This window comes from Helicoverpa zea, chromosome 11, assembly GCF_022581195.2.
Source record: "Helicoverpa zea isolate HzStark_Cry1AcR chromosome 11, ilHelZeax1.1, whole genome shotgun sequence".
Lineage (NCBI taxonomy): Eukaryota > Metazoa > Arthropoda > Insecta > Lepidoptera > Noctuidae > Helicoverpa > Helicoverpa zea.
The window spans coordinates 4612643-4638404 of record NC_061462.1 but is presented as its reverse complement, the minus strand read 5'-3'; the positions used below and the strand labels follow the sequence as shown (position 1 = coordinate 4638404).

The 25762-nt window shown below is 34.6% G+C and overlaps 5 protein-coding genes across 6 annotated transcripts; 1 reads left to right on the top strand and 4 right to left on the bottom strand.

Moving 5' to 3' along the window:
- Window positions 1-36: 36 nt before the first annotated feature.
- Window positions 37-4185, bottom strand: LOC124634454 (vacuolar protein sorting-associated protein 4). Its single transcript, XM_047170037.1, has 2 exons — window positions 4029-4185; window positions 37-2660 (listed from the first exon to the last, which is right to left on the bottom strand). The coding sequence occupies exon 2, from the start codon at window positions 2637-2639 to the stop codon at window positions 1317-1319; it is 1323 nt and encodes a 440-aa protein (XP_047025993.1). The 5' UTR covers window positions 2640-2660; window positions 4029-4185; the 3' UTR covers window positions 37-1316.
- Window positions 4186-5620: 1435 nt separating this feature from the next.
- Window positions 5621-14829, bottom strand: LOC124634638 (saccharopine dehydrogenase-like oxidoreductase). The gene is made up of 7 exons (XM_047170293.1): window positions 14531-14829; window positions 10803-10990; window positions 9743-9872; window positions 9356-9548; window positions 8805-9186; window positions 7679-7770; window positions 5621-6122 (listed from the first exon to the last, which is right to left on the bottom strand). The coding sequence occupies exons 1-7, from the start codon at window positions 14703-14705 to the stop codon at window positions 6014-6016; spliced, it is 1269 nt and encodes a 422-aa protein (XP_047026249.1). The 5' UTR covers window positions 14706-14829; the 3' UTR covers window positions 5621-6013.
- A 2823-nt stretch (window positions 14830-17652) lies between these two features.
- On the bottom strand, window positions 17653-18780 carry LOC124634387 (putative peptidyl-tRNA hydrolase PTRHD1). Its single transcript, XM_047169955.1, has 2 exons — window positions 18341-18780; window positions 17653-17894 (listed from the first exon to the last, which is right to left on the bottom strand). The coding sequence occupies exons 1-2, from the start codon at window positions 18527-18529 to the stop codon at window positions 17709-17711; spliced, it is 375 nt and encodes a 124-aa protein (XP_047025911.1). The 5' UTR covers window positions 18530-18780; the 3' UTR covers window positions 17653-17708.
- A 135-nt stretch (window positions 18781-18915) lies between these two features.
- On the top strand, window positions 18916-19414 carry LOC124634770 (U6 snRNA-associated Sm-like protein LSm8). Its single transcript, XM_047170440.1, has one exon. The coding sequence runs from the start codon at window positions 19084-19086 to the stop codon at window positions 19372-19374; it is 291 nt and encodes a 96-aa protein (XP_047026396.1). The 5' UTR covers window positions 18916-19083; the 3' UTR covers window positions 19375-19414.
- A 160-nt stretch (window positions 19415-19574) lies between these two features.
- Window positions 19575-25238, bottom strand: LOC124634768 (probable mitochondrial glutathione transporter SLC25A40). 2 transcript variants are annotated; one of them, XM_047170438.1, is made up of 9 exons: window positions 25001-25238; window positions 24756-24913; window positions 24252-24414; window positions 23450-23572; window positions 22736-22834; window positions 22091-22197; window positions 21617-21698; window positions 20897-21104; window positions 19575-20334 (listed from the first exon to the last, which is right to left on the bottom strand). In XM_047170438.1, exons 1-9 carry the CDS (start codon window positions 25089-25091, stop codon window positions 20283-20285), a joined length of 1083 nt encoding a protein of 360 aa, XP_047026394.1. In that variant the 5' UTR covers window positions 25092-25238; the 3' UTR covers window positions 19575-20282. The 2 variants fall into 2 exon arrangements, with proteins under 2 accessions (XP_047026394.1, XP_047026395.1); XM_047170439.1 differs by having other exon boundaries at window positions 20897-21095.
- Window positions 25239-25762: the final 524 nt, after the last annotated feature.

Here is a 25762-nt window from a genome sequence, read left to right as displayed (position 1 = left end):
TCGTTTCATTCTGAGCAGTCGAAATAATAAACACACTATTTTAGAACATTATAATATGTAATCACTTATTTTTAACAATATACAAAAGAAAGATCGAACAAAACGTTTACACTAAAATCGAAATTAAAAGTATAAGACAATAGTATGCAAAATAATAATAACTACAGTGCAAACATATTTTAACCATTTGTTTACAATATAACTAACAGCATATTTTATTATCTGTGGAAGATGTTATTCTATGTACAGAATATAAAAAAAATGAAAATTACAAAATCGAGTCAATATCACAAAGATGAAATACATTACTTTTCAATTATTACACATCGAATAGATGCTCTACTTATTTATTTTGATCTGTTATCTAAATAGAAATAATGACGCTTTTTAGTTAATTGAAACGAACAATCCAGAATACTGCCACAGTACTATACTGAGTAAAATCTTTAAAATGTATGTATGTATATCCCGAGAAATTCGTTATTGGGGAAAATATTGCATCAATCACAAAACATTTAATTCAATAATTTATTTAAATATACTCTGTTAATATAAGCTATCTTGAAAGCAATAGTTTTATCTAGCTAAACATACTTAACGTAATTCATTAAATCGAAATATGTGTTTACTACTGTTGGACATTAACAAAGCCATACAAATGTGGGTAGGCGTGAAAATACAAGAAAGTGTAAACGATTGTTTCAACAAGCCCCTGTGTCAACCGTCCCTGAACGTAGGTAACCCAATTCATTTACATATCCGATTTCTTTAATGGACCGTGTTTACTAACTAGATTCCACTTGCGGTTTCACCCGCGTCCCGTGGGAACTACTCCGTATAAAAAGTAGCCTACCTCGATAAATGGACTATCTAACACTGAAAGAATTTCTAAAATCGGTCCAATAGTTCTTGAGTTTAGCGCGATCCAAACAATTCAATTCTTCAGCTTTATAATATTAGTATGTATAGATTTATTCTAATTTATTGCATGGAGTACTGTAAAGGCATAATTATTCCAATATTTAACACTAGCTGAAATATAGCAGGCGTAGTTTATTAAATCTGTAACACACCACATTTAAAAAGACTTGTAATCACTCTGAAACAAGAATGCAAGCAAAGATGTGAAACAGTTATTAATTTAACTACTAACATTTGTGAAATGTATAACAGTCATACAATAAAAATTATGTGACTAATCTAAATTGAAAATTTTATAAAAATAAAAAGGCTACATTTTGCAACACATTAGGCACTGTGATTAAACTCCAGCCAATAAAATCTTATAATCATTAAATAAGTAAAATGCATCAAATCTATCCTTCCTGACCAAAATCTTCCATGAACTTCCTGAGTCTGACCATATCTTCGTCATTTACGGTAGGTTTAGATATTGCTAGAGATCGAAGCATGTCCGACATTGTTACTGGGGGTTCGTTCAATTTGTCGCCAGGGACGTCCATCCAGGTCATTTCCATGGCACCAGGGTCACCAGGAGAACATGGAGTTAAAAGATCATTGACAGTCACATTGGGGTCAAGAGGGCTGGGACCAGACACTTTCTTGAAATGTGTAGCTGATTGTACCTTACGTACAGGCTGCATCAATGCATCGCGTGTAACGATACATATGTCAGCACCTGAATAGCCTTCAGTTTTAGCAGCCAGCACCTTCAAATCTTGCTCTGTAAGTTGGTGTCTTGTGTTTCCCATGTGCAATTTGAACATGTCCAAGCGCGCATGCTCTTCTGGGAGAGCAATGTAAATACGTTTCTCGAATCGTCTTCGGATGGCGGAGTCGAGTACCCACGGGATATTTGTGGCGCCCAGAACTAAAATACCATCCATATCATTGCCTACACCCTGCATCTGTACAAGAAATTCGGTTTTAATTCGTCGTGCAGACTCGGACTCGTTGTCGGAACGCGATGAACATAGAGAATCGATTTCGTCAATGAATATGATGCTGGGCTTGTGCTGGCGAGCAAGTTCGAAAAGATTCTTTACCAATTTCTCAGACTCACCAAGCCATTTAGAAACAAGATCTGAAGATGATACTGAGAAAAATGTTGAGTTATTTGCCTCAGTGGCCACAGCCTTGGCCAAGTAAGATTTACCAGTACCAGGGGGTCCAAAAAGTAAGATTCCCTTCCAGGGTATTCTTTTACCAGTGAAAAGATGAGGAAACTTGATAGGAAGAATAACAGCTTCCTTCAAAGCTTCTTTAGCTGCCTCCAAACCAGCAACATCACTCCACTTGACGTGTGGTTTTTCTACTACAATAGCACCTTCAAGTTTTCCTTGGAGCTTCTTCTTCTCAGGATTATCGGAGTCACTGTCGCTATCACTCTTTTTATCCTCACTTTTGGAGTTGGACTCTCCATCCTTGACTGGCTTTTTCTTGCTGCCCTTTTTGAGGTATTCCTTGAGTTTCTCAGCTCTGTCCAAGTACTGCAGACATTTTGCTCTTATACTTTCTTTAGCCCGTTCACCCTGAGCTTCATATTTAACAGCATGGAGAAAGTACTCTACACCATGTTCATATAAACGTAATGCTTCTTCATAGTTTTTATTCTTGTCCTCCTCCGTAGCTTTTGTGACGAGGTCAATAGCCTTTTGCAGGGTATTGGATGACGCCATACTCTTTTACTAAATGTTTACCTGAAAACCAGTTACACAATTCATTAGGTATGTCATTGTCGAATAAAATAAGTTGGTGAATGATTTTTTTTTCAAAACTGGGTCATACTGCATGCGAAGTTTTCATAGACGAGACGCTAAAAAGAGGATAATGAGTAAATTCCTATGAACTCTGTTTTGAACTTTTCTGGTACCTAGTGTACATGACCCAGATGGCAGGTATGCCTTAACTGGCTTCTGACTACCCGTAAAAACTATTGAAGATGTACAGTCAGGACTATATATGCACAGTTTAAGGTGCTTTCTGTAACATGGAAGAAATCCCTATGCAGCTAAGTGCTCCTTTTCTTACAAGACTCAACAATAGCCGATAGCCCAGGGACATCCATTCGCCTTTTGATAAAGGTCTATATTATTGTAAGAATGTAGTTACATAAATTATGTATCTCCATTCAGAGTGAAAGATATTGAGTTACCAAATATAGCAAACAGAGATAACAGTTATCCAATACCATAGCTCTTTACATTTACTACGTATGTAGTTAAATTACAATTGTAAATACATATAGTTTAGTGTTCCATAATCACAATATGGAAAGAAACACTTAATCATATTTTAATTACATGTTTATGAGCTCACATTTTTAGAACAATAGTATGTATGTCCTTTTAAATCCTGTTAAAGGATTCCAGTATGTCAAACCTAAACCAGCACTAAAGTAAATAGTAAAAATGAGGTTTTTCTCATTATCTATCCACCTTTATGTTACTTGATTATTGTGACTAATCATTACTCAACATTTTATTTTGTTAGTCAATATTTACATCAAAACAATTTCCTACATTAAATAAACATACATCTCTGGCCGATTAACTCTCAGTCAATAACAAACAATATTTATTCTGCTATTTGTACATAGATCTTATCGTCTATCTTGGAAATAAACTTTCTTAATTTCTTTTATTTATGTTTTTACCTTCTGAAATGATGTTATGTATAGTGGATAAAACATTAAAGTTCAGTTTTATGACACCTTAGGATGGCTCATTCACGGTAGTAGATAATCAGTGTGAGAACACGCCTAATGACAACAAGGAGGAAAAAACACCATTGAAAAGAATGTTGACCATATTATAGATGTATTGTAGAAATCTGACCAACAGAACACTATAAAATTAACAAATTCGGTCCAATCTTAGCCTATACACTGAATCAACTTAGTAGGCACTAACTAATTAGGCTTAGTTTTAGTAAATTGGTGTCTCTATTAAAATTTGTTGTCAGGCTTTGCCCAATGACGAATTAGGTAGCCGAATGAGATCACGGTCCAAACGGCCATGGAATTCAGGCGTTTTACATCAAATATAGACATCAGAATGCTGGCTTACCATCTACAGTAGAACACTCGCATATGATTTCCAACAATAATCCAGTTTTATCCTTTTTTAATCACATAAATTGCGACGAAAAACTAAAATGCCATTACAGACGAATCGTTACAGTCACTCATAGAAATGACAGTTTCTGTTTAGAATTGCCATCCTCAAAAACACATTCTTTGTTCTAAAGTTCTAACTAATGTTGGATCTCCAGCCATTGTTTACCATTATTTTAAATTGAAAGGAATAAGAATTATATGAAGCTTCGATTATAAAGACAATAGTTTAATAATCAAAAAATAATTTCTTAATTAAGTTAGGCTAGTAGAAAAAAAATGAAATTTATTGCAGAATGAAGCAGTCATAGAGAATATTCTTCATTTATAGTTTTTTTATAAAACAAGTAAGTGGTCCTCCTCTTCTTGAAATATTATTCAATATTCATTGTAGGTGAATGCCTTTAAAATGCAGCAAAATATACATACCTAGTAGAGATGGGTAACTCAGGAGTGATAGATACAAATGATATGAATCATTCCATTTGAATCAATCACTCTTCATATCTTTACATATCCGAATGTGTCAGTAGTTCAGTATATCTTTCTTTACACCTCACTCACTCGTCGGTCATCGCGTCGGGTACTAACTAATCTGTGGCGTCGGATAGCTTCGTCGCGCGCCATTGGTTGAACGTCAGGCGAGCCGTCTCGCTCGCACCCATACGATTACGAATATCGTTACTTTGACCACAATAAGTTGATAAGTTGTTAACTCTATTGCTGACGCATAAGGCTTATAATTGTTTGTCCTTAGTGAATATTTCGGTATTATAATCTTGTCAACCGAACAAACATGTTTTGACTCGAAATACACATTTTGAACTAAAATTTAATTTTCACGTAAATAATTACGTAGGTAGACAGTCCTAAGCCTGTGTAAAGTATGAAGGGAAATCAGAAGGCTATTTCCATTTTTATTTTCTAATACTTACTAAACTAATGCTTATAGGTACTCAATACTAGATTGCGATTGACTATTCATTGAACTAATTAATATAAAAGAAGTAGGTTGTACCTACAGTCATAAGAATAGTATATTTTTTAATTAGAAAAAAGTTGTTAAATCGCAACCGCTCAATATATCAGAAAGATGCAAACAACCAACCTATCACTATATCTGAATGATCTATTTGAATGAGTGAGCCGCACACGAGTTTCGAGTTTAAACGAGCTACTGAGTTATACTGAGCTATTATACTAATATAAAGATATGAAAGAGTGATTCATATCCCAGTGATTGAAAGATGCATATCTATCTTTTCTTTTCAATGACACATTTTGCCCATGTCTAATACCTAGGTATTATTTATTCCAAAAAGAGGATTAGGTACAGAGTTACCGCAAAATAACATTGTTAGCCTTTGAGAGTAGTATGCAGAAATGCTTTGTTTTTTTTTGCACAAATATTTCATTAGTTTAGTTTAAAGGAAAAAATATTTGTTAAAATTGTGGTATCTACCATGTTTGGTAGGGTAGTAAATATTTGCATCATATATTTAGATGGTAAGAATCTGTAGCTAAGAAATGCTTGAGATAGGTAAAAAAAAAACAAAATGTTTGTAAAAGTACCTATTTTATTTTACAATGTAAATCCAATAGTCCAACAAGTCCATAGTACTTTGTGATTAAACGATGTAGGCTTAATTCCATAATAGTACCTATTATTTTAACAGATGTCGCCACCATTTTATTATTATGTCGCCCCCTATTTATATCAACTAATTTCTACCCACATTCCAGTTTTTCGGGATCGGTGTAGCATTTTTCTTCGTTCATACCTACTCTTCTATCAGTACCTATTTTCTACCTTCTGATTCCTTATTCTATCAAATCGCATAACACCCACACCCACCAGTCTCTTAACATTCTTATCTCCTCTACATGCACGTCTTTCAATCTCTCTGAACTACACAGGAAAACAGATCTGTCCATAGTCTACAGATCTTCTACTTCTTTTAAAATTTCGTAGCTGTAACCTTCATGCATCAATCTATCTACGATATCGGTTCTGTAGAATGCTGCTCCGGGCATGACGACTCCCCCTCTGAAAAAGAGAAATAAATGACAGATGTAGAATACAGGGCCGTCTTTATTTTAAAGTTGGCCCCCGCACTAACAAAAATGGGGTCCCATAGTTGTTGGGTAAGTTGAGGAACAAAATAAAGCACTCCGCTGGGCAGCCAAGCAACCTGTAGTTCATAGGAAGCTTTTTTAGCTTCGAAATACTTAATTACCTATGTTTGATAATTGTGCAATTTCAAGTCCAAATTACGGCAATTAACCGCTTATGAAATAAATTCGAAGTAATTAACTTCAATATTTTTATTAGTTTCATGAGAATGTACCACTACGTGCCAATCAGGAAGTACAACATTAAAGTTATAGGTAAGTAAATGCATACATTTTGCAGTGCAGCCTGTGTGGCCACTACTACAGCGAAATAAATCGCTGTCATTCAATAATGAATCATTTTGTCTGCAAATGATTTACGATTGCAATTATGATTGTAGAGCAAACTACAGTATAGACTATAGACCAAAATCATCAAAATAGCAGACCAATCGCAAACCAATCGAATGTCGTTAGAATACGATTGGTCTTATATTAGTAGCAGAATGCCCGATATGTTAAAACTGCTATTGCGATTCGATTTCTATTCAATTTTGACATTATTAACTTAGGAGAATCGGGCCCCTGGACTCGTTACAACGCATCGTTTGGCTTTGTACTTAGCAACTTAATGTTATCTAGGTAATATAAGGTCTTAGCTATCGAAGGAAACTACTTCCTGCACATGGATAAAAATTCGCATAAGTTAACTAGCCCTGGTTAAGTATATTTTAGTTCTCTGCCAGAGAAAGTCCCGTTCAAATCGGTCTAGCCATTTCAGATACTCGCATTAGGCAGACATTGGGACAAACAGACGGAGAGACATTAGTGTTTTGGTATAATGCAGGTACCAACCTATACCTTAAAATCCATTTAAGTATGCACTTACCAATAAATAGTTATTATTACAAACAGATCAAATTATTTATTTGTGTAGATTACTCAAGCCACAGCCGTATTATTATATAATAGATATATATAATAGGTACCTTATCTGTGCCAAGGTCTATCAGTTCAAGTTGCGAGTGAACGTTCTTTTTGATGCATCGTTAATTATTTCTTAAGCTGTTGAATGGACCCAGTTACAATCAAATTGGACAATGAATGCAAAATGTTCGAGCTGTTGAGTATGTGTCTCTATGTGTGCAAGCCCGAAACGCATTTGACCTGTTTTTAATACTTACGAACATTTTTCTTTACTCTTACTACCTACCACAACACGTTCTCAATGCATTTTCAAAGCGCATAGTCTGAGTATTCACGAACATGCTCAAATGTTTCTTGTTCAACTAGGAAGGTATCTTAATAACATTTAACTAATGTTAAATTATGTACATAATATATCAAAAATAAAAATAGTGTAGATGTATGTAGGTACCGGTTTCTAGCTTAGCCATGAAAATATTTGACCCCGCGCCTATACCAGTTTTTTGTACTTGTTAATATTCGGTAAGTATTTCAACTTTACTTTTAACGGTAACTTTAACTTACTTGGGCATGTTTGAACTTTCTCTTAATATCGTGATTGCACTCATGATGATTGCTATACTTGTTGCATCGTAACCAGGATCATTGCCCGATACCTGAAAAAATAAGTTGTGTTATAAATATTTATATAACACTAATACCTATATTGTACATATTATAAAGAGAACCTATTTTCTTTATATTGACGATATGACACTGGCTCTACAAGGTGTTGATTTGCATTTGTGCCATACTTAAGCAGGAGGACATAAAATACGTAAATAATCGATTGGAATTACAGTTAACGGGAAATAGTTAATATGCACTGCTTTTTTGTCATTGTAATGTCATAGTATTTCAAAAATAATCCAATTTTATGAATGAAATTCATGAGTGATCGTTGCGAATGCTTTGTGTTTACGTTTGTGTGAGGGCGCAGCACAGTTTTGAGGCCAGTAACACACGCGCCGAGTTTGAAAACGGGTAGGTGGCATTGACGAATTTCCGAAAAAAAATTAAAATCAAAAATTTTCGTACCAATTTTTTTGTTGATTTGGCTTGAGAATCATTAGTATAATTACGTCCTTTACTATGGCACGGATGCAAATCAACAGCTTGTATACAAGGTGTTGATTTGCATTTGTGCCATAGTTCAGGAGGAGGACATACAATACTTAAATAATCGATTGGAATTACAGTAGATGGGAAATAACTAATATGCACTACTTTTTTTGTCATTGTAATGTCCTGGTATTTCCAAAGTAATCCAATTTTATGAATGAAATTTTTGAGTGATCGTTGCGTATGCTTTGTGTTTGCGTTTGTGTGAGGGTGCAGCACGGTTTTAATGCCAGTAACATACGCGCCAAGTTTAAATAAGGCTAGATGACATTTACGGAATTCCGAAAAAAAATTAAAGAAAAAAAATTACGTACCAATTTTTTTATTGATTTGGGTCGAGAATCATTAGCATAATTACCTCCTTGAATATGGCACGGATGCAAATCAACAGCTTGTATGGATATAAACAGAAACATAATAATATTTATTTATCGTAATTATCATGTTATGGGATTGCGTTATTTTAAAAACGGCCCATGGCATGTAGATATTACATACAAAAGTATTACGAAAGCCAGCCTTGACTTACCTTCACCGACATAGTTTTCGTCGGCCTTGATTCCAATTTTCCATCTAGCTCCCATCCTTTACCATTTAGGACAAACTCAAATTTTGTATCCTTTCTCGTCCGATCGGTGGGTCCTTTTTTAGATGCGTAACCCAGGGTGAAAAGGCGGGGACAATTAATTAACCAATTCCTAAAGAACTTGAAGTAACTCAAGTAATAATACAAATAAATAGCAGCAATTACAATCCAGTGAAAGAACAGAGGAACTGTGGTGTAAGCCCCGAAATGTACAGGTTTCTTTTGATTTTTATTGTGTAAATATCTTTGGGACATGTTGACTAAATCATTGTCCGTCCCTGGGTAAGGAAACCAACATCGGCCGTTGTGTCGATGGAAAAATGATCTGCAATCAAACAGGTTATTATTATTTGGTTATTATTTAACACCAAGTAAAAAGGTCCTTCGTTGCCATAAATTATAACCATTATCGGTCCTACATAGGATAAAATGTTAATTAAGGTGTGACTGTCGCAAATGTTAAAAAACAAGGCATAAGTATAGGTACTTCTTACTTATTCATTTCTTCAGGCACCGGCTCCACGGGTTTAGGAAACAGCTCTTTCCATAAAGTGAGGTAATCTTTGAAATATTCCAACACATAAACGAGGGATGTCCATGTTCCATTGTGTAGGAGGGCTCGGCCAGGTACATACGTTCTCTTTGGTAACAGAAGCTCTACGTAGCATTCTACTGTGTGTAAAGTCCCTAAAAAGACGCAGAAAATTATAGAAATGCAAAAATACGAGAAGAAATGAAGGTCCCAGGCAGGTAAAGGATTCATAGTAACAAAAATCTCATATTAACCCTTAACTACCTGGGGGCTGCTTCAAGTAGAGCAAGAGTCTACTATGAGTTCCGATTGGTGGAAGATGAATAAAACCAAACAGTTAGGTACCTACCTTTAAATTGTCTCTCAAGGTATATCATGCCAGTTTCCGATGGTATAGCAGCAAATCCACAGCTTGGGATAATCAGTGTGCTTTTATCTTCTGCCGCTTTGTTATATCGTTGATATAGGCTGAGTATGTGCTGGTTGGAAGGAAAAAAGTACTTAGTGATAGGTACATAAAAATTAGGTAAGCATCTTTAAGAATAAAACTCTGCTGTCTAAAATTCTCATCTTGATAGTCTTAAGTTGATTCATACACAATTTTAATTGGAGGAGTATATAATGATCAAGGCAAACATAATAAAGTATAATTACCTACTGTTAGGAATCCATTCGTCTATACTAATATAATAAAGACAATAAAGAGGAAACATTTTGTTTGTTTGTTTATCCTACTCTAAAATTATTGAACCGATTTTAACTTGGTAAGGGTTATCAGGTACGGGAAGAAAGTCCGCCAATGTTAAAGATCATAAGTAGGTAACTTATTCCTTGCAGGCCTTGTGACTGGAATCTGGACGCAAATTCGGTATCCATGTTCATTATAAATCTGTCTAGGTACCTGCAATCTACGACTTAGGGTGCTTACATAAAGAAACAGGTAAACCTGTTTCTGTTTCAAATATTTATTTTTGTTTTAATTGTAATATTATACCTGCACTGATCGGTACCTACCCGTACAGGTTTGTCTGTACCGGTAACCTGTTTCTTTCTGTTGTATCCTACGACTGACTTAATGGATAGACAAGAACTCTGTCAAGGTTAGAGGAAATAGCTTTAGTCCTCTCTTTTTTTTTCCGACGTCAAAAATCATCAAATGACCCCTCCCGCTGTGGGTTAGCAGCGGCGAGGGAGTGTCAGACTCTTACTGACTAAAAACCGTCGTGTTCCGTCATAGGCCTTTTATGTACCAGGGCCGCGGTATCTCTTTCGAACAACCCGCAGCAGCTTTAGTCCTCTCTGAAAGCTAAGTTTTGGTACTAAAAATACCTACATGTTTCCTTAAAAATGAACGGCGCCGTTTGGAACCTATCGAAGATTCGAAGAATTAAGTAGCTACTGATACTTACAAACATTTCAGCAGAAATATCGACGTAATGTGTACCACATTCGATGCAGGCTTCTACAATGGGAGGGCTCAGGGTCGTATTGGGGCCCGTACAGTTGATGACGACCCTGGCCAGGAGCAATGCTTTCTCCAAGGATTGACGATCCTCAATGTCACTTTCAAATATCGAAATGTTCTCTACTGCCAAACCTTGAATTGACAAAATAATTTTAACGCATACTTACGCACATGGAATGCATAAGTCCCTACCTACTCATCGTGGGTTCATTGCCTCCTTGTGCGTGATATCTAAGAGCATAAATTATTATATGACACACATTATGATATTAACAACCTTTTAATAACTGAACTCGTAATTTGAAAAACATAATTACCTACCTACTACACAATAAAGGCATTGGCAAACTTAACGACGACGATGCGACATTGTTAAGACGACCTTTTTTATATACCTAACTAGCCGTTCCCCGCGGTATTACCCGCGCCCGGTGTATTTTTGCCGCTCTGGTACATGGAGAAGAGCAGTAGCGTCTACCTACACTTAGTATTGGTATATCTACTCATATAAGTTATGCTACCCTGGGGGCCGATTCTCCTAATTTTACTTAAGCAACATACGATTCACATTCGACTGCGATCCAATCCCGACTCGATTACGATTGAAACGTATATGGCATTCCGCTATTTTTTCTTTGAAATAAACGTTTTTATCATTTTCTGTCATTCAATAATGAATCATTTTGTCTGCAAATGATTTACGATTGCAAAATGATTGTACAGCAAACTACCGTATAGAGCAAAATCACCAAAATAGCAGACCAATCGCACACCAATCAAATGTCAATCGAATACGATTGGTCTTTTATTAGTAGCAGAATGCCCGATATGGTTAAAACTGCTATTGCGATCATATTGCGATTCGATTTCTATTCGATTTTGACATTATTAACTTAGGAGAATCGGGCCCCTGGTACATGGTGAGCAGTTGCGTCGAAATTTCGTTATTGGTATACTTTACTAAGGTGAATTATGCTGTCCTAGTAGGTACTTTACTTTTGTGGTTCTGCGGCACACGGTGGATCGAAAATCGGCTGTAGAAGACATAGGATCTCGATGTCTTAAATGTTATTTTTTTTGCTGGAAATGACTTCTGTTGATCATTACTGTTGTATAAAATGTCATATGAAGTAATTGTGTGCACAAATGGAAGAGCTATAATTTTTATAAGAAAAAAATGTATGGAGCCGACATGAAAAATGAGGATATCTCTGGAATCGCAAGGTTGGCCGTTATATCCTTGCACACTGTTATAGTACAATTTATTTGTGAATTTTTGACATACTTAATATTGCGGCATCAATTGCGATATTTTTTTAAAAAATCGTCAAAATTAATAAATAAATTATGTTTATGATATGTACATTTTAATGCTTAAATATGGCTATACCAAGTGTAGTTTACAATATTTTTACAATTTACAAGCTTTTATTTAACTTGCAATGTATATATGTATGTATGTTTGTATGTATGTAACTATGTGTGTTCGGGTGGAATTTTACAACTCAATTTTAAGGCACTTACCGATTGAGCTGAAATATTGCATACATGTTTAGTTTTGATGACAATGCATGTTAAGCTATGTGACGTCATCCTCAATCCAACATGGCTAAATATACAAGATGGCGGACTAGTTATTTTTAAGGTACTTATACGATATGGGTATCAAATGAAAGGGATTGACAAGTAGAACACATCGCACTTTACGAAATAAAAATCCAAGATGGCCGCCGCTACAAAATGGTGAATAACCTATTTTTTCAATCCCATCCATATGGGTATCCAATGACAGAGCTTGACAGGTGGAAAATTGAGGTAAAAAAATCTTTAAAAACAATATTTTATTTAAATGCGCTAAAAAGAAAAAATAAACTTTTACTGTAACTTTACTGTCAACTTATAACGACATTACAAATCTATACTTATATTATAAAGCTGAAGAGTTTGTTTGTTTATTTGAACGCGCTAATCTCAGGGACTACTGGTCTGATTTGAAAATTTCTTTCAGTGTTAGATAGCTCATTTATCGAGGAAGGCTATAGGCTACTTTTTATCCCGGTACGGGAAGTAGTTCCCACGGGATGCGGTTGAAACCGCTGGCAGAAGCTATTTAACATATTTGACACAATTTATATGTTTTAAAAGCTTGGCGCGATTTTACTAAGAAAGTAATTACGAGTACTTAAATCTCGCGACAAGCTTTTAAAACGTATAAATTGTGTCATATATTTTAATTTGAAATGTCATTATAAGTTGACAGTAAAGTTACAGTAGAAGTTTGACCCGGGAATGAAAAAAATAGGTTATTCACCATTTTGTAGCGGCGGCCATCTTGAATTTTTATTTCGTAAAGTGAAATGTGTTTTACTTATCAATCCCTTTCATTTGATACCCATATCGTATAAGTACCTTAAAAATAACTAGTCCGCCATCTTGTATATTTATCCACGTTGGATTGAGGATGACGTCACATAGCTTAACATGCATTGTCATCAAAACTAAACATGTATGCAAATTTCAGCTCAATGGGTTGAGGGCAAGTGCCTTAAAATTGGGTTGTAAAATTCCACCCGAACACACATAGTTACATACATACATACATACATAGATACATAAATACATTGCAAGTTAAATAAAAGCTTGTAAATTGTGAAAATATTGTAAACTACACTTGGTATAGCCATATTTAAGCATTAAAATGTTCATATCATAAACACTATTTATTTATTAATTTTGACGATTTTTAAAAAAAATATCGCAATTGATGCCGCAATATTAAGTATGTCAAAAATTCACAAATAAATAGTACTATAACAGTGTGCAAGGATATAACGGCCAACCTTGCAATTCCAGAGATATCCTCATTTTTCATGTCGGCTCCATACATTTTTTTCTTATAAAAATTATAGCTCTTCCATTTGTGCACACAATTACTTCATATGACATTTTATACAACAGTAATGATCAACAGAAGTCATTTCCAGCAAAAAAAATAACATTTAAGACATCGAGATCCTATGTCTTCTACAGCCGATTTTCGATCCACCGTGCGGCATTCCGTAAGTTGGTTTTTGTCTAATCACTCCCGTCCCGGGAATCTTACTCGCAATTTTTTTTTTCCTTATTTGCTCACCGTTTAGACCTACCCTGGACTACGACAAACATTTTAAAACTAAAATCAGCTCAATCGGCCCAGCCGTTCTCGAGTTTTAGCGAGACTAACGAACAGCCATTCATTTTTATATATGTATATAGACTATGCTGCAATCCTATGGGAGTATCAAACTAGATTTTTGAAAAACAGAATTTTTAGGTATATGGCATCTAATCAGATCCACTGACCTCCAGTTTATAGCTATTATGCAAATTTAAGTGTTTGTAGACTATCTTAAGTTGCTGTAATTATGTAGATAATATTATCTTATATTTTTAAATAATTAAGGAATTCGTTCTAGGTACAAAGGATAGGGATTTTATCTGTATAGATTCGAAAGTCAAGGACTTGTAAAGTCATTGCCTTCTGCACTCATATTGTCGTGATAAAATATTATGCGCAGGTGCTTTAACGGTTTTGTTTTTTTTTATATACTTTCTACAGGAAGACATCAATATCAATAGAATCTCATCGACCTAATATCCTCAAATTAATATCACAAAATTAGATAAACTTACCAGAATCACTCAGTTCCTTTTTTAAACTCTGTAGTTTATTCAAAGAACGACCAGCAATACCCCATGTCATATCACAATATTTATCTTTTGTTAATATAGCTAGATTTTTCACAGCACATTTTCCAGTGAACCCTGTAGCACCAAACACTATTATATCTATACTTTTGTTAGCCATTGTTATTTCACCTAATATTATAATAATTTATGATTTAAAAATAGTTTTTTTTTTTGCTTTTGATGTTCACTCTTACGGTCTCACTGTTTGACTGAGTTATCGTAACAAAAGAGCGTGCTCGACTACATAATGGGCCGACTGAGACTGGCGTCAGGCCCGCAGCAACGACAAAAGTGACATTTGATTAATTTTAATGTTAATTTTCAAGGTAGGTTAGTTACGTATCTTATGCGTGGACCAGTGTACAAATTATATAGACGTTTTAGAAAAAATAGCTATTGAAAAGTAAAAGAAACAATAATTCTAAGTTTATATAGATGCAGAAGTGAAATACGTAAGTAGGTGCTCCAGCGAATTCATATGCGGGGCCCCTGGAAGGAAGGGTCCCATTACAGCTTAAATACGGCTCTGTCTTTGCGTGAAATCAAGTTACCGTGATGCCTACCTACATAATACAGACTTCTTTTTTTGCAAAATCTGGTTTTTGTTTTCCTCTTTCGTCATGTAGGCAGGTATGCCTACTATATACATATAACTCATATATTAGAAGTTCTTAAATTCCTGCGACTTAAGTAGGTATTTTTTTTAATAGCTTACCTACTGCTTATTCAAAAGTACCTGTAATGACGCATACCTGATGTATACCAAATGTTAAGTAAGTAATTAGAACAACTTAACTTAAAAATATGCATCATAGGTAACTACTTAGGTACATAAATTACTTGGGTGATCAAGTGTCTCATTATTTAATGAGACTGTAACTTACCTATTTATGTAGATACCTAAGTATGCCTACTCATAATATTTCATTACTTTGACGATACGTACAAGGAAGGTCTGTCAATACCTACAGATATAATAGTACTGCCATTGACCTTTTTGTTATTCCAATCTCGTTGGTTGGACTTGGACAGTCGATGAATGCACAATGCATGTTTTTTAGCACGTGTATAATAAATGAGTAATTATCGGTTTATTGATGTGAGTTTGGCGATACTGGTTTCCATAGTAATTTTATATTTTACCTACCTATGCCATTTCGAAATTTATTTTCATTTCCGGGGTTACCAGCTTGTTAGTTCCACGGGATCCGTCTAGCTAGATACCTACTGAGATAATAACGTAGACGAAGGATACTATGTAGGTACCTATACCTAGGCACCAAGAGGTGAGGTATCAGTCTTTTGTGTCCTCCAATCAATAAACTAATATCTATTGCACCTAGGGTTGCCAGATACAGGTATTAGTTCCGGGACAATCCCGGATTTCCCGGCCATCTGGCAACCCTAATTGTACCTACGTAAACGCTACTTTCGGTCGACGGATTGCTTAGTAGCGCTGTTTGATTTGAATGATTATGTTTTTGAAAAAGGAAGGTGGCACCAGAACCCCAGTGGGGTCCAACAAGACCAAACCCTGCCGGAGCTGCGGGAATGTTCACAAGATTTACCGCGATCCAGTAACATAAAGGGCTTTAGAAGGAACATGGTGAATTTTAGTTCTGCACCCAGCTAGAGTACAGGAGCATAGCACGAAGCCGATTCCATTGAAAAGAGGCGTAAGACAGGGGGGCGTTATCTCACCGAAACTATTTACCGCCGCAATGGAAGACGCCTTCAAGCTCCTGGAATGGCAAGGACTTGGCATCAACATCAACGGCGAATACATCACTCACCTTCGGTTTGCCGACGACATCGTAGTCATGGCAAAGTCGATGGAGGAACTCAGTATGATGCTCGAGGGCCTCGACCGAGTTTCACTACGGGTGGGCTGAAAATGAACATGCATAAGACGAAAATTATGTCAAATGTCCATGTTGAGCCCACCCCAGTCTCTGTTGGAAGCTCGGTACTCGAAGTTGTTGACCTAGGACCAGTAGTCCAATTAGGTAGGTCCAACTTCGAGAAAGAGGTCAACCGCCGGATCCAACTCGGCTGGGCAGCGTTCGGGAAACTACGCAATGTACTTTTCGTCCAACATACCTCAGTGCCTCAAGACGAGTCTTCAACCAATGTGTATTACCAGTGATGACTTACGGCACCGAAACGTGGTGTCTCACTATCGGCCTCATCTCAAAGCTCAAAGTCGCTCAACGAGCTATGGAGAGGGCTATGCTCGGTGTTTCTCTACGTGATCGAATCCGAAACGAGGAGATCCGTAGACGAACCAAAGTCACCGATATAGCCCACCGGATTAGCAAGTTGAAATGGCAATGGGCAGGCCATATTGCTCGCAGAGCAGATGGCAGATGGGGCCGATAAGTGCTGGAGGGGAGACCACGGACTAGCAAGCGCAGCGTAGGACGTCCACCAACGAGGTGGACAGACGACCTTATAAAGGTCGCCGGAAGACGCTGGATGCAGGTCGCTTCCAACAGGTATCTGTGGAGATCAAAGGGGGAGGCCTATGTTCAGCAGTGGACGTCCTATGGCTGAGATGATGACCCAGCGAGAGAGGTCATTTGATGATTTCTCGCAAAATAGGTGACACCCACCAGAAAAGACTGGCAAATAAAAAATATTTATCACTATTACTTTATGCTAAATAAAACTTGTTCCACTGTTGGCAAAACTGTTTAATATTGGCGCTGTTTTTTTTTATTTTATCAGGATCTGATGAAAGAAATGTATAAAATCATGCAACTCTCGAAAATTATAGGGTATGCATTAGGCATTAGGTATACAATAAAAACTTGAAGTGCATATAAATTAAATATATTTAATGTTGGTAGGTAGGAAGCTAACCTTGAACCTTGAATGTACATGAATAATTCTGTGCAGGCTAGATTAAACAGAAAGTTGTATAATAATTATGTTGTTTTTAATTCTTGAACGGAGACGAATGACGCCAGTTTTAATTTTGCTTGGCCAAGGCTAAAGCAATATAAATGTGCATGTCATAAATAAATTTTCAACTTAGGAGTAGAGATAATAAATAATAAAATAAATTATAGTGATTTTAAATTATATTTTATTTACAATCTGTAACATAATTTAAATTGTTTTACGCATTAAGTTGAAGCTTCATTAGTTTATATTTTCCTACAAATTTCTTAACTTCATCCTTAGGATAAGGCTTGAGAGCTAAGCAAGTGGGAATATTTTCTGGCTGTTCTTTCCATAGTTTGTGTGCTATTGAGTTTTCTTTTAACTTTTCTGTCACCTTTTTCAATGCTTCTTCATTGGGCACCTGAAATTGAAATAAGAAAAACAATATGAATTTATCTATGCATCATTTAAGCTTGTGAAGTCAGGTGAAGGTCATGGGGTCAGGTATTTATTCATAACTGCGGTTACTGAATTAATTTGCAGGTAGATAAAGTTGAAGCATATTAATTAATAGTTTGTAATTATTTACATATTAGAAGAAGGAAGAGTTAGAAGCCAGAAAGTAGAAAGTCTGACCAGTCTTATATAAGGTTGCCTAAGAAACTGGGTTGAGATCAGATAGGCAGTTGCTTCATCTAGTGCTGGGACTCACCTACATCCTGAAACTTAAAGCCGACCCCAACTTTGTTGGGGTCTATCAGACTAGGATGACTATGAGAGGCTAGGATAAATTAAGGGATGTCTTAGGGGCGAGCACTCCGCCCCTAAGACGACCCACTGACCGATTATTGGGAAGGCTGTACTAACCTCTAGCACCACTTTGTGCATATTATCCATATCATTCAGATACTGTATAGTTGTTTCGTCATCTTTGTAGAGATGAAGCACAGCTGTCGATGCGTGACAAGCCTGGGCCACTACGGAACCTATCGACCATCCCAGCTCCTTCAGCAAATCAGTACGAAGCAGAATATACTGTACAATTGTATTCGACATTTTCTGTGTTATAAATTAATCTACAAATGTTTGTATTTTGCTTCTAGCATGAACCTATTAAAAAACCGGTTTGTGATTTTCCAGTTGTTGTCTTACTTACTAACTTTTTCTACCAATCACTGAAGTAATAAAAATAACATGTTCAAATAATGTCACTAAATTAAAATCTAGCAATCAAATCAGTTATTAATTTTCTAACCTACATCAAAACAACCTATTAGATTTCGATTTGTTGTCATTCATGTTTTTGACGTATTATTTTTGTGACGGGTGTCATTAGGAAATTCTGCAACAATTTCCAAAACTTCTTATGACTAATACTTAAAAGTTGCCATTCATAAAAATAAACTCTATGGCAAAACGTTATATAATTTTGGTAACTGTCACATGTCAATGTCGCATCATTTACGGTGTCTTATTTTGTTTAACGGCGTGCTGTTTGTAGTTTTCGTTTAATTATTTTTCAAGAAGTTGAATTTTAATAAAACACACAATATTAATTTGCCTGGATTAACCTTAGGTTTATAATACAAAGCATTTGAACTACTGAAGCCATGGCTTCGGGACTGGAAAATTATGTGAATCAAACAGTGTCAGTGATAACTTCAGACGGCCGGAATTTTATTGGAACTTTAAAAGGTTTTGATCAGACGATAAACATTATATTGGATGAATCCCACGAGCGAGTGTTCTCTTCTTCAACTGGTGTGGCGCAAGTGGTTCTTGGACTTCACATAATACGCGGCGACAATGTAGCGATCGTCGGCCAAATAGACGAATCTATTGATAGCAGATTAGACCTTGGGAATATAAAGGCAGAACCCTTGGGTTCTATTGTTCATTAGTTACTTTTAAGGATATGTAATAAATAAGATTATTTACTTAGTGGTTGTTTTATTTATATACTCCAAAGTCATTTTTTTCTTCCTGAACCACTAATTCTGTTCATCTATGCCAGAAGTAGAAGTTACAAACATATTTAAAAGTTTCAGTGAGCAAAACATGTCAGAAATTCCTATTAGAAAAGTACAATAAAATAACTAAGTCTAACATAAAACTTTTATTTCATACTATTTACAAATAAAATTGTGAAATATTTACAAACAGCAACTTGCTGTCTTATTTGTTACAATACCAATTGTCTTTATAAAGTAAATAACAAAAACAAGAAAGAAATTCATAACATTTTACAAGAATATTTAATTGAAACATTGTCAGCTTTTAATTACTAGTTCATTTAGATTTTTTTTTGCATTAGCATGTTTTCTACATTGCGTCTTAATTTCAAAGACCAAATATCTTTATTAAAAGGTGACATGCACATTGCAAGCTGTGTTTCAGTGCTAGAAAAATTTACCTAGGCATGTTATCAACTGCATATTTTTTTCTCAGAAGTTTTAAGATACATATGCAAGCAAAACATTGCCACCAGCTTGTGCAAGCCACCTAAATCCCATTCACCACTTCCAGATAGGAATTTTAACTTTATAGAACATCATTTGAATTAAATTAGTTTATTCAGTAAACATTTATATGAAAGTGGTGAATCTTTGCATTGCAGAGTTAAACAAGAATAATTCCCATTAGTGCTAGCTACCATTAGACATGGTAATTTCATCTCTAAAGTTATAAAACAACAGTAGGTAACTATAAACAGCCATAGAATACTAATAAACTGTACTACAGTTCTATCACATTTATCATAATCTAATATTTTTCTAAATTATGACATTCCCTTTTTGTCATAATTTTATTATGAGTAGTCATTCTTAGATGGTTGGCCCATCAACACTATTTCTTGATGCCTGAAATTGCAAAAAAAGGGTGAAAAAGTAATTTTAATAATAATACAGTTCAGGATCTATGATTACTAATTAATTAACTAGCTTATTTAATCGAATACCCTATCTATTGGTTCTGAAGTTGCCATTTTACTACACTAATACAAAACATTCAGAATAATGATAGTGAGACTTTCTAACAAGTTAATTTAAAATACATGTGCATGTCAAAATACCCTAATTACAACATTTCTTAATAATACCTTTAACACAAAGGTCCACATTAGTCAATCTTCAGTTTTAATTATTTCGATTTGTATTCCTTTCCTGAAATTAGCAGGTTATAAAGGAATGAGTTGGTTGCTATAAGCGGCAACTCATCAAAATTCTTGTAAATCAACACAAAATTGAAAATAATTTATAGGAACCAGTATACCATTCGAGTTATAAGTTCCTACTGTATAATGTTGATCAACCATATTTTAACATAGGGATTCAACTTATGTCTAAGCTTGAGAAGTACAGAGTACCTAAAATAGATGCCTTTTTAAAATAGAATTAATTTATTTAACTAATCTTTTTGTACCTTTGCATTTTTTCCTTATACTTCTGTGTGTTGTATTTTTGGAAGAATTGTTTTCCATATTCGAATGTCGCGATCATAATAGCGCATGCTGGTGCCACTTTAAATATTCGAGGCAAAAATCCCGTGAATAGCCCCTTGACTCCATGGTTGGTGTATATTGTTCGCGCGATGTTCTTCATATTGGAAGCTCTTTGATGGACTTTACCATCTGAAACAGTAACCAAATCAACAAAAACAAGAATAAATACAGTCTGCCGGTAAATAGTTCATGCAGTTACAAAAAAAGAGGCCAATCTCTTCTGCTTGTCTGATTTGGTTGTGTCGTATAGTTATCGGCACGGATATTGAGCTCTCGGCGGAAGAGTGGGGATCGCTTTGCGCACTGTACACATAAGGCAATAAACCTATAAATCGCTTTTGCGCAGGTGAAGGTCAGGGCTCAATATCCGTGCCGATAACTATACATTATTTAAGTTTTATATTTTTTATCTAAGTTCTTGCTTAAAGTTCAAGGCTTATCAAATGATCAGTAATTTAATGAAGACATAATGTTAGGAAGACTATTTTGATTTTTTGTATGTGGCAACATTTGTCATGATGAAGGAACAAAAAAGAAGCAGTGTTTTATGATGACTCAATGACGCATGATGTAAAGATTTTTTTTTAAGACTCCAGCTACAAGTTCATGCATGTGTAAGATATAAACAAAATGTTGCCAACCTGTATAGATTTCTTTTTCTCCTAATTCTATTTGTTGATGTGTTTTTAGGACGTCAAATGGAAGTGTTACTAATGCTGCAATCTGAAACAACATAATACAGTTTATTTTTGTTGCTTTAATCTTATCATATCATACCCCTCGCATTTTAGATAGCAACACGTATCATTGTCGATTACTAAGCAGAAATGGGTACTATATTTGGATACGAAGAGACCTATGTTCTATTGCACAACTTTTATTGTCTATTACAAGAAGATCGATTTTTAAAAATATAATGTACCTAGTGTGAGTTTATTTAAGACGCAAAGTTTTATTTTATTTATTGTTGTTTCAACACTCGTTAAGACTGCAGAGTAGACACCTGATAATTACTGAAATATATTTGTTTAGGTCCATAAAAATTTGGCACACAGCCAGTAAATGTGCGAAAATAGGTATAAAAAATAGGTGTAAAAAATTATAAATAAACTTACACTGCCTGCAACTGATCCACAGAAGAAGTTGAATAAAAATGTATTCTTTTCGGAGTCCGGTTTGTTAAAAGCCTTCTTGGTTGTTTCAAAAGTTGTCCAATATAAACCTGAATGAAAAAGCAAAGAGGTAATGACATAGCATTTTGCTTTAATGCTAAATAAATTATGTTGTATCATCAACATATTTATTATATATTAAATTCATTTATTCAAGTGACCATGACTCATTTTGTTATAATGATTCTAGCTATTTGCGTATAGAGCGCTTACGGCAATCAATGGACAGACCCATAGATTGTTCTTTACAAATAATATTGTGTCGATACGATAACGGATGAAACGATTGAGAAAAAAAAAAGTAGTGCAGAAGTTGTCCCCCGAGGGAGTTGCTGGCAAAGTCTCGTGTTCTATATTTGTTTACATTATAAGTTTATCCATTGATTGAAGTCATTAGTTCTCATGATGATGATGTAGAAAATAAATTATATTAATTGGTTCATTAAAACATTGAAAACAATTGAACCGAAAATGTGTGTTGACATTCCATGAATTAATTTTACAGATCTCAAGTTACATTTACACGAACGTTTTTGTGTCAATTGTACAAACACAAGTCATGAAAAAAAAATGCAAAATTATTATTACCTGAAAATGGTACGTCTCGTAATAATGTGGATCCCAAACCTCGAAATAGTCCTCTATAGCCTTCGTATTTTATGACCTGTCGCAAAGCTACTGTAATATCTGAAAACCATTTTTATTTTTTAATCGATATTTATGAAAACATATTCAATAGAATTATTATTATTCTACTCAGTCAATCAACTGATTTAAAACTGAGCGATCACTTTCTAAATTCGTAGTTGCATTGAATAGTGGGCTTATCTCACATAATATAGTAATATATAGTTTTGCTTTATATAAGACAGCATTAAATAAGTACCTGACTGACTGATAAGCCCTTTATTGGAGGTCAAAGTATCTATTAATTGTAAAGTCATTATGTCATATAATATGTAGTAGATAAAATAAGCTGTAACTACAAGTATTTTGCTGGATGTTAGGAAATATTATTGTTTTAGCTAATTATTATAAATTAGTAAAACTATGCTACAACTTCCTCTAAGAGGATATTAATGACAATTTAATTATTGAGTTTCTTTTTAAGCAATAATATCTGCTCATAAACATCATACTATATGATGAGAGAAATATATTTTATAGTCAAAAATTTGCTGTTAGAGGCCCTTGCCCCCCAGTAAAAATAAAAAAATATAAAATAAAGTTATTAAATAATAATTAGGGTTTTTTTCCTCTTATTAATATACCTTTGCAATATACTGTGTATGACAATTTTACCTGCATATGACAACTTTTTGGATTGCATTTTTGTTCTAATTAGTTCTAAAGGACTGACAATCGTCACAGCTGTCATTCTTGCCGTGGCCCCCGCTATCATTGGTATCCACATTGGTTGTATAGCTGAAAAACATTACAATGTGAAGAATCAAATATTTTGAAAAAATAGTTTTGTTTACTTACAAACATTATGATAACATCCTGATTTTATTTTGACCTTGTGACATTTTATCAAATTTTGACATGTTTATTAATAATGTTATTATTCGATTTTGAAACAAGAAATAAGAAGTGTGATAGTGTCTGTTGATTAAAGGGGATAGAAATTAAGACTTGGATTTTCATATTATTATTTTTTTTTTTTGTAAAAAACTACCTAATTGAGTGAAGTCATTAAATAGTTGATAAAGAATTTTATTTCAAAAATGTTTGTCCAATTTGAATTAGTTTCTTTTTCTAATGCATTTTTTAATACCACAAATGATTAATGAAAAATGCCATTAATAGTAGCTTTAATGATATTATATCAATTATATTCTACATGCAGAGATCCAAAGTTGTTTACTGTTAGTGGATTTAATTTACATGCTTCATATTATGTAACCTTGAATTCAAGGTCAGGAAGCTAGACAAGTGAGGTGAGGTAATAGCATATTCTTATGTAGGTAACATAAAGGAAATATTGTTACATATTTCATAAACTAAGACTTGGTGTTTTATCTTGGAACAATACCTTACTGGAACAATCAATAGTTCACAGGAAATATAGTTCTATATGACTAACAAGTTATGATTTACTTACTAGTGTGAGTAGCAGCATTGTATTTAGTTTTCATCCTATATCTGAGCTGTTCGTACGATACAAAATAAATAACTGTACATGGCAAAGCCAAGACTAAAGTAGGACTTAATCCAGACCATAGAGCGGGAACTCCTTCTAATTTAGCTATTTTGTAAAATGCATCCTGAAATCATAAAGGTGTAATTTACTTAAATTTATATTTAGAGTTTTATGACTAAATCAATAAGGTTACAACATAAATATTCAAGATTGCATTTTTCTAAAAATAACATTACCATCATTTGAACATAAAAATCATAATTGGTTTGAAAATTAACATTAAGCTGTTGAGCAATATTTGAACTAAACTATTGCATAATCAATAACTAAAAATACCTTATGGTACTGAAGACCAGTCTTTAAAAAAAAAATACAATGAGTTTGAATTTCAAATAAACTGTTATGATACATTCATTCTTTTTGGAGTGTTTTACAGATGTTTTAATAATGTAAATCATGCTTTACCATCGTGCCGTTGAAGTGCACTCGTCGGGGTATCCATGCTGAGTCTCCGCAGGGGCATATATGTTCCATAAGACCATTGCAATAAAGGTAGCATTTATTCGAGAGCAGTGCCTTCTGCTGAGCTTGCAGCCTTATTTTAACCACATCCAGCGGTGTCACTGCAAAGAAACAGCGAAGAGGTTCGATAGAAGACTTTTTTACGATAATTACTTCCTGGCCAAAAACACATTATAGTTAAAACTTACTGAATAACGAGGTTATAAGGGCACCGGAACACGCCGATGCCATTTGCTGGAATGGAGTAATCCGAAACTGAGGGTCATCTTCTCGAATCATGGCATCGGCTTTATGTGCAATTCAGTGGCAAAAATATTCTTACGATATTCATTCGGATCTTTACTAAGTATTTACGCTACTTCGATTGGAAACTGTTTCTTTTTTCGATTCTACAAAATCTGTCAATCAGGTGTCAGTGTCATGTGGATTCCAATCAAAATAATCATAGACAAAAGAGCGACGGAACTTATCAATGTTACCAGGGCAAATATTCTCTTTATGCGTATTTTCTATAAATTTTCATAGAGATGTCCGCTTAAAATCGTCTAAATAGTTTTTGTTTTCTGAAATCGCCTTTCTAATTTAACCGACTTCGAAAAATTATGTTCAAGTTTGTATGCATGTATTGATGTTTGTTTGTTTTGCTCACCTTATTTTCATGCAGTTTTATTATAGTATTTGTCAGACTTAGGAGACGGTTTTGATACATTATTGAAGTGGGTTTTTATTTTTTCTAAATGAAAAATTTTACGCAAATAATAAAGGGCTCATCCTTTTGATTATTTTATGGTTAAATGTAAATTTTTTGTCAGTTTATCAGCATTAAATGTTTCATCCCTGAATTCCCTGGAAAGGGTAAAATTACACGTTAACTGTCTACCTACATAAATTATCCCGTATTTTACTGAGAAATAATATCGTTTGGTTTTTATAGTAATGTGGTGTCAGTT

Coding starts and splice junctions, on each gene's coding strand:
- LOC124634454 (XM_047170037.1), bottom strand. CDS start 2,639: ATGGCGTCATCCAATACCCTGCAAAAGGCTATTGACCTCGTCACAAAA.
- LOC124634638 (XM_047170293.1), bottom strand. CDS start 14,705: ATGGCTAACAAAAGTATAGATATAATAGTGTTTGGTGCTACAGGGTTC. Junction 10,991..14,530: donor AAAGGAACTGAGTGATTCTG/GTAAGTTTATCT, acceptor TGTCAATTCAAG/GTTTGGCAGTAGAGAACATT. Junction 7,771..8,804: donor CGAAAACTATGTCGGTGAAG/GTAAGTCAAGGC, acceptor TTATTTTTTCAG/GTATCGGGCAATGATCCTGG.
- LOC124634387 (XM_047169955.1), bottom strand. CDS start 18,529: ATGTCGAATACAATTGTACAGTATATTCTGCTTCGTACTGATTTGCTG. Junction 17,895..18,340: donor TGCACAAAGTGGTGCTAGAG/GTTAGTACAGCC, acceptor TTTCAATTTCAG/GTGCCCAATGAAGAAGCATT.
- LOC124634770 (XM_047170440.1), top strand. CDS start 19,084: ATGGCTTCGGGACTGGAAAATTATGTGAATCAAACAGTGTCAGTGATA.
- LOC124634768 (XM_047170438.1), bottom strand. CDS start 25,091: ATGATTCGAGAAGATGACCCTCAGTTTCGGATTACTCCATTCCAGCAA. Junction 24,415..24,755: donor TGCACTTCAACGGCACGATG/GTAAAGCATGAT, acceptor TTATGATTTCAG/GATGCATTTTACAAAATAGC. Junction 21,105..21,616: donor AGAAAAAGAAATCTATACAG/GTTGGCAACATT, acceptor TTACTGTTTCAG/ATGGTAAAGTCCATCAAAGA.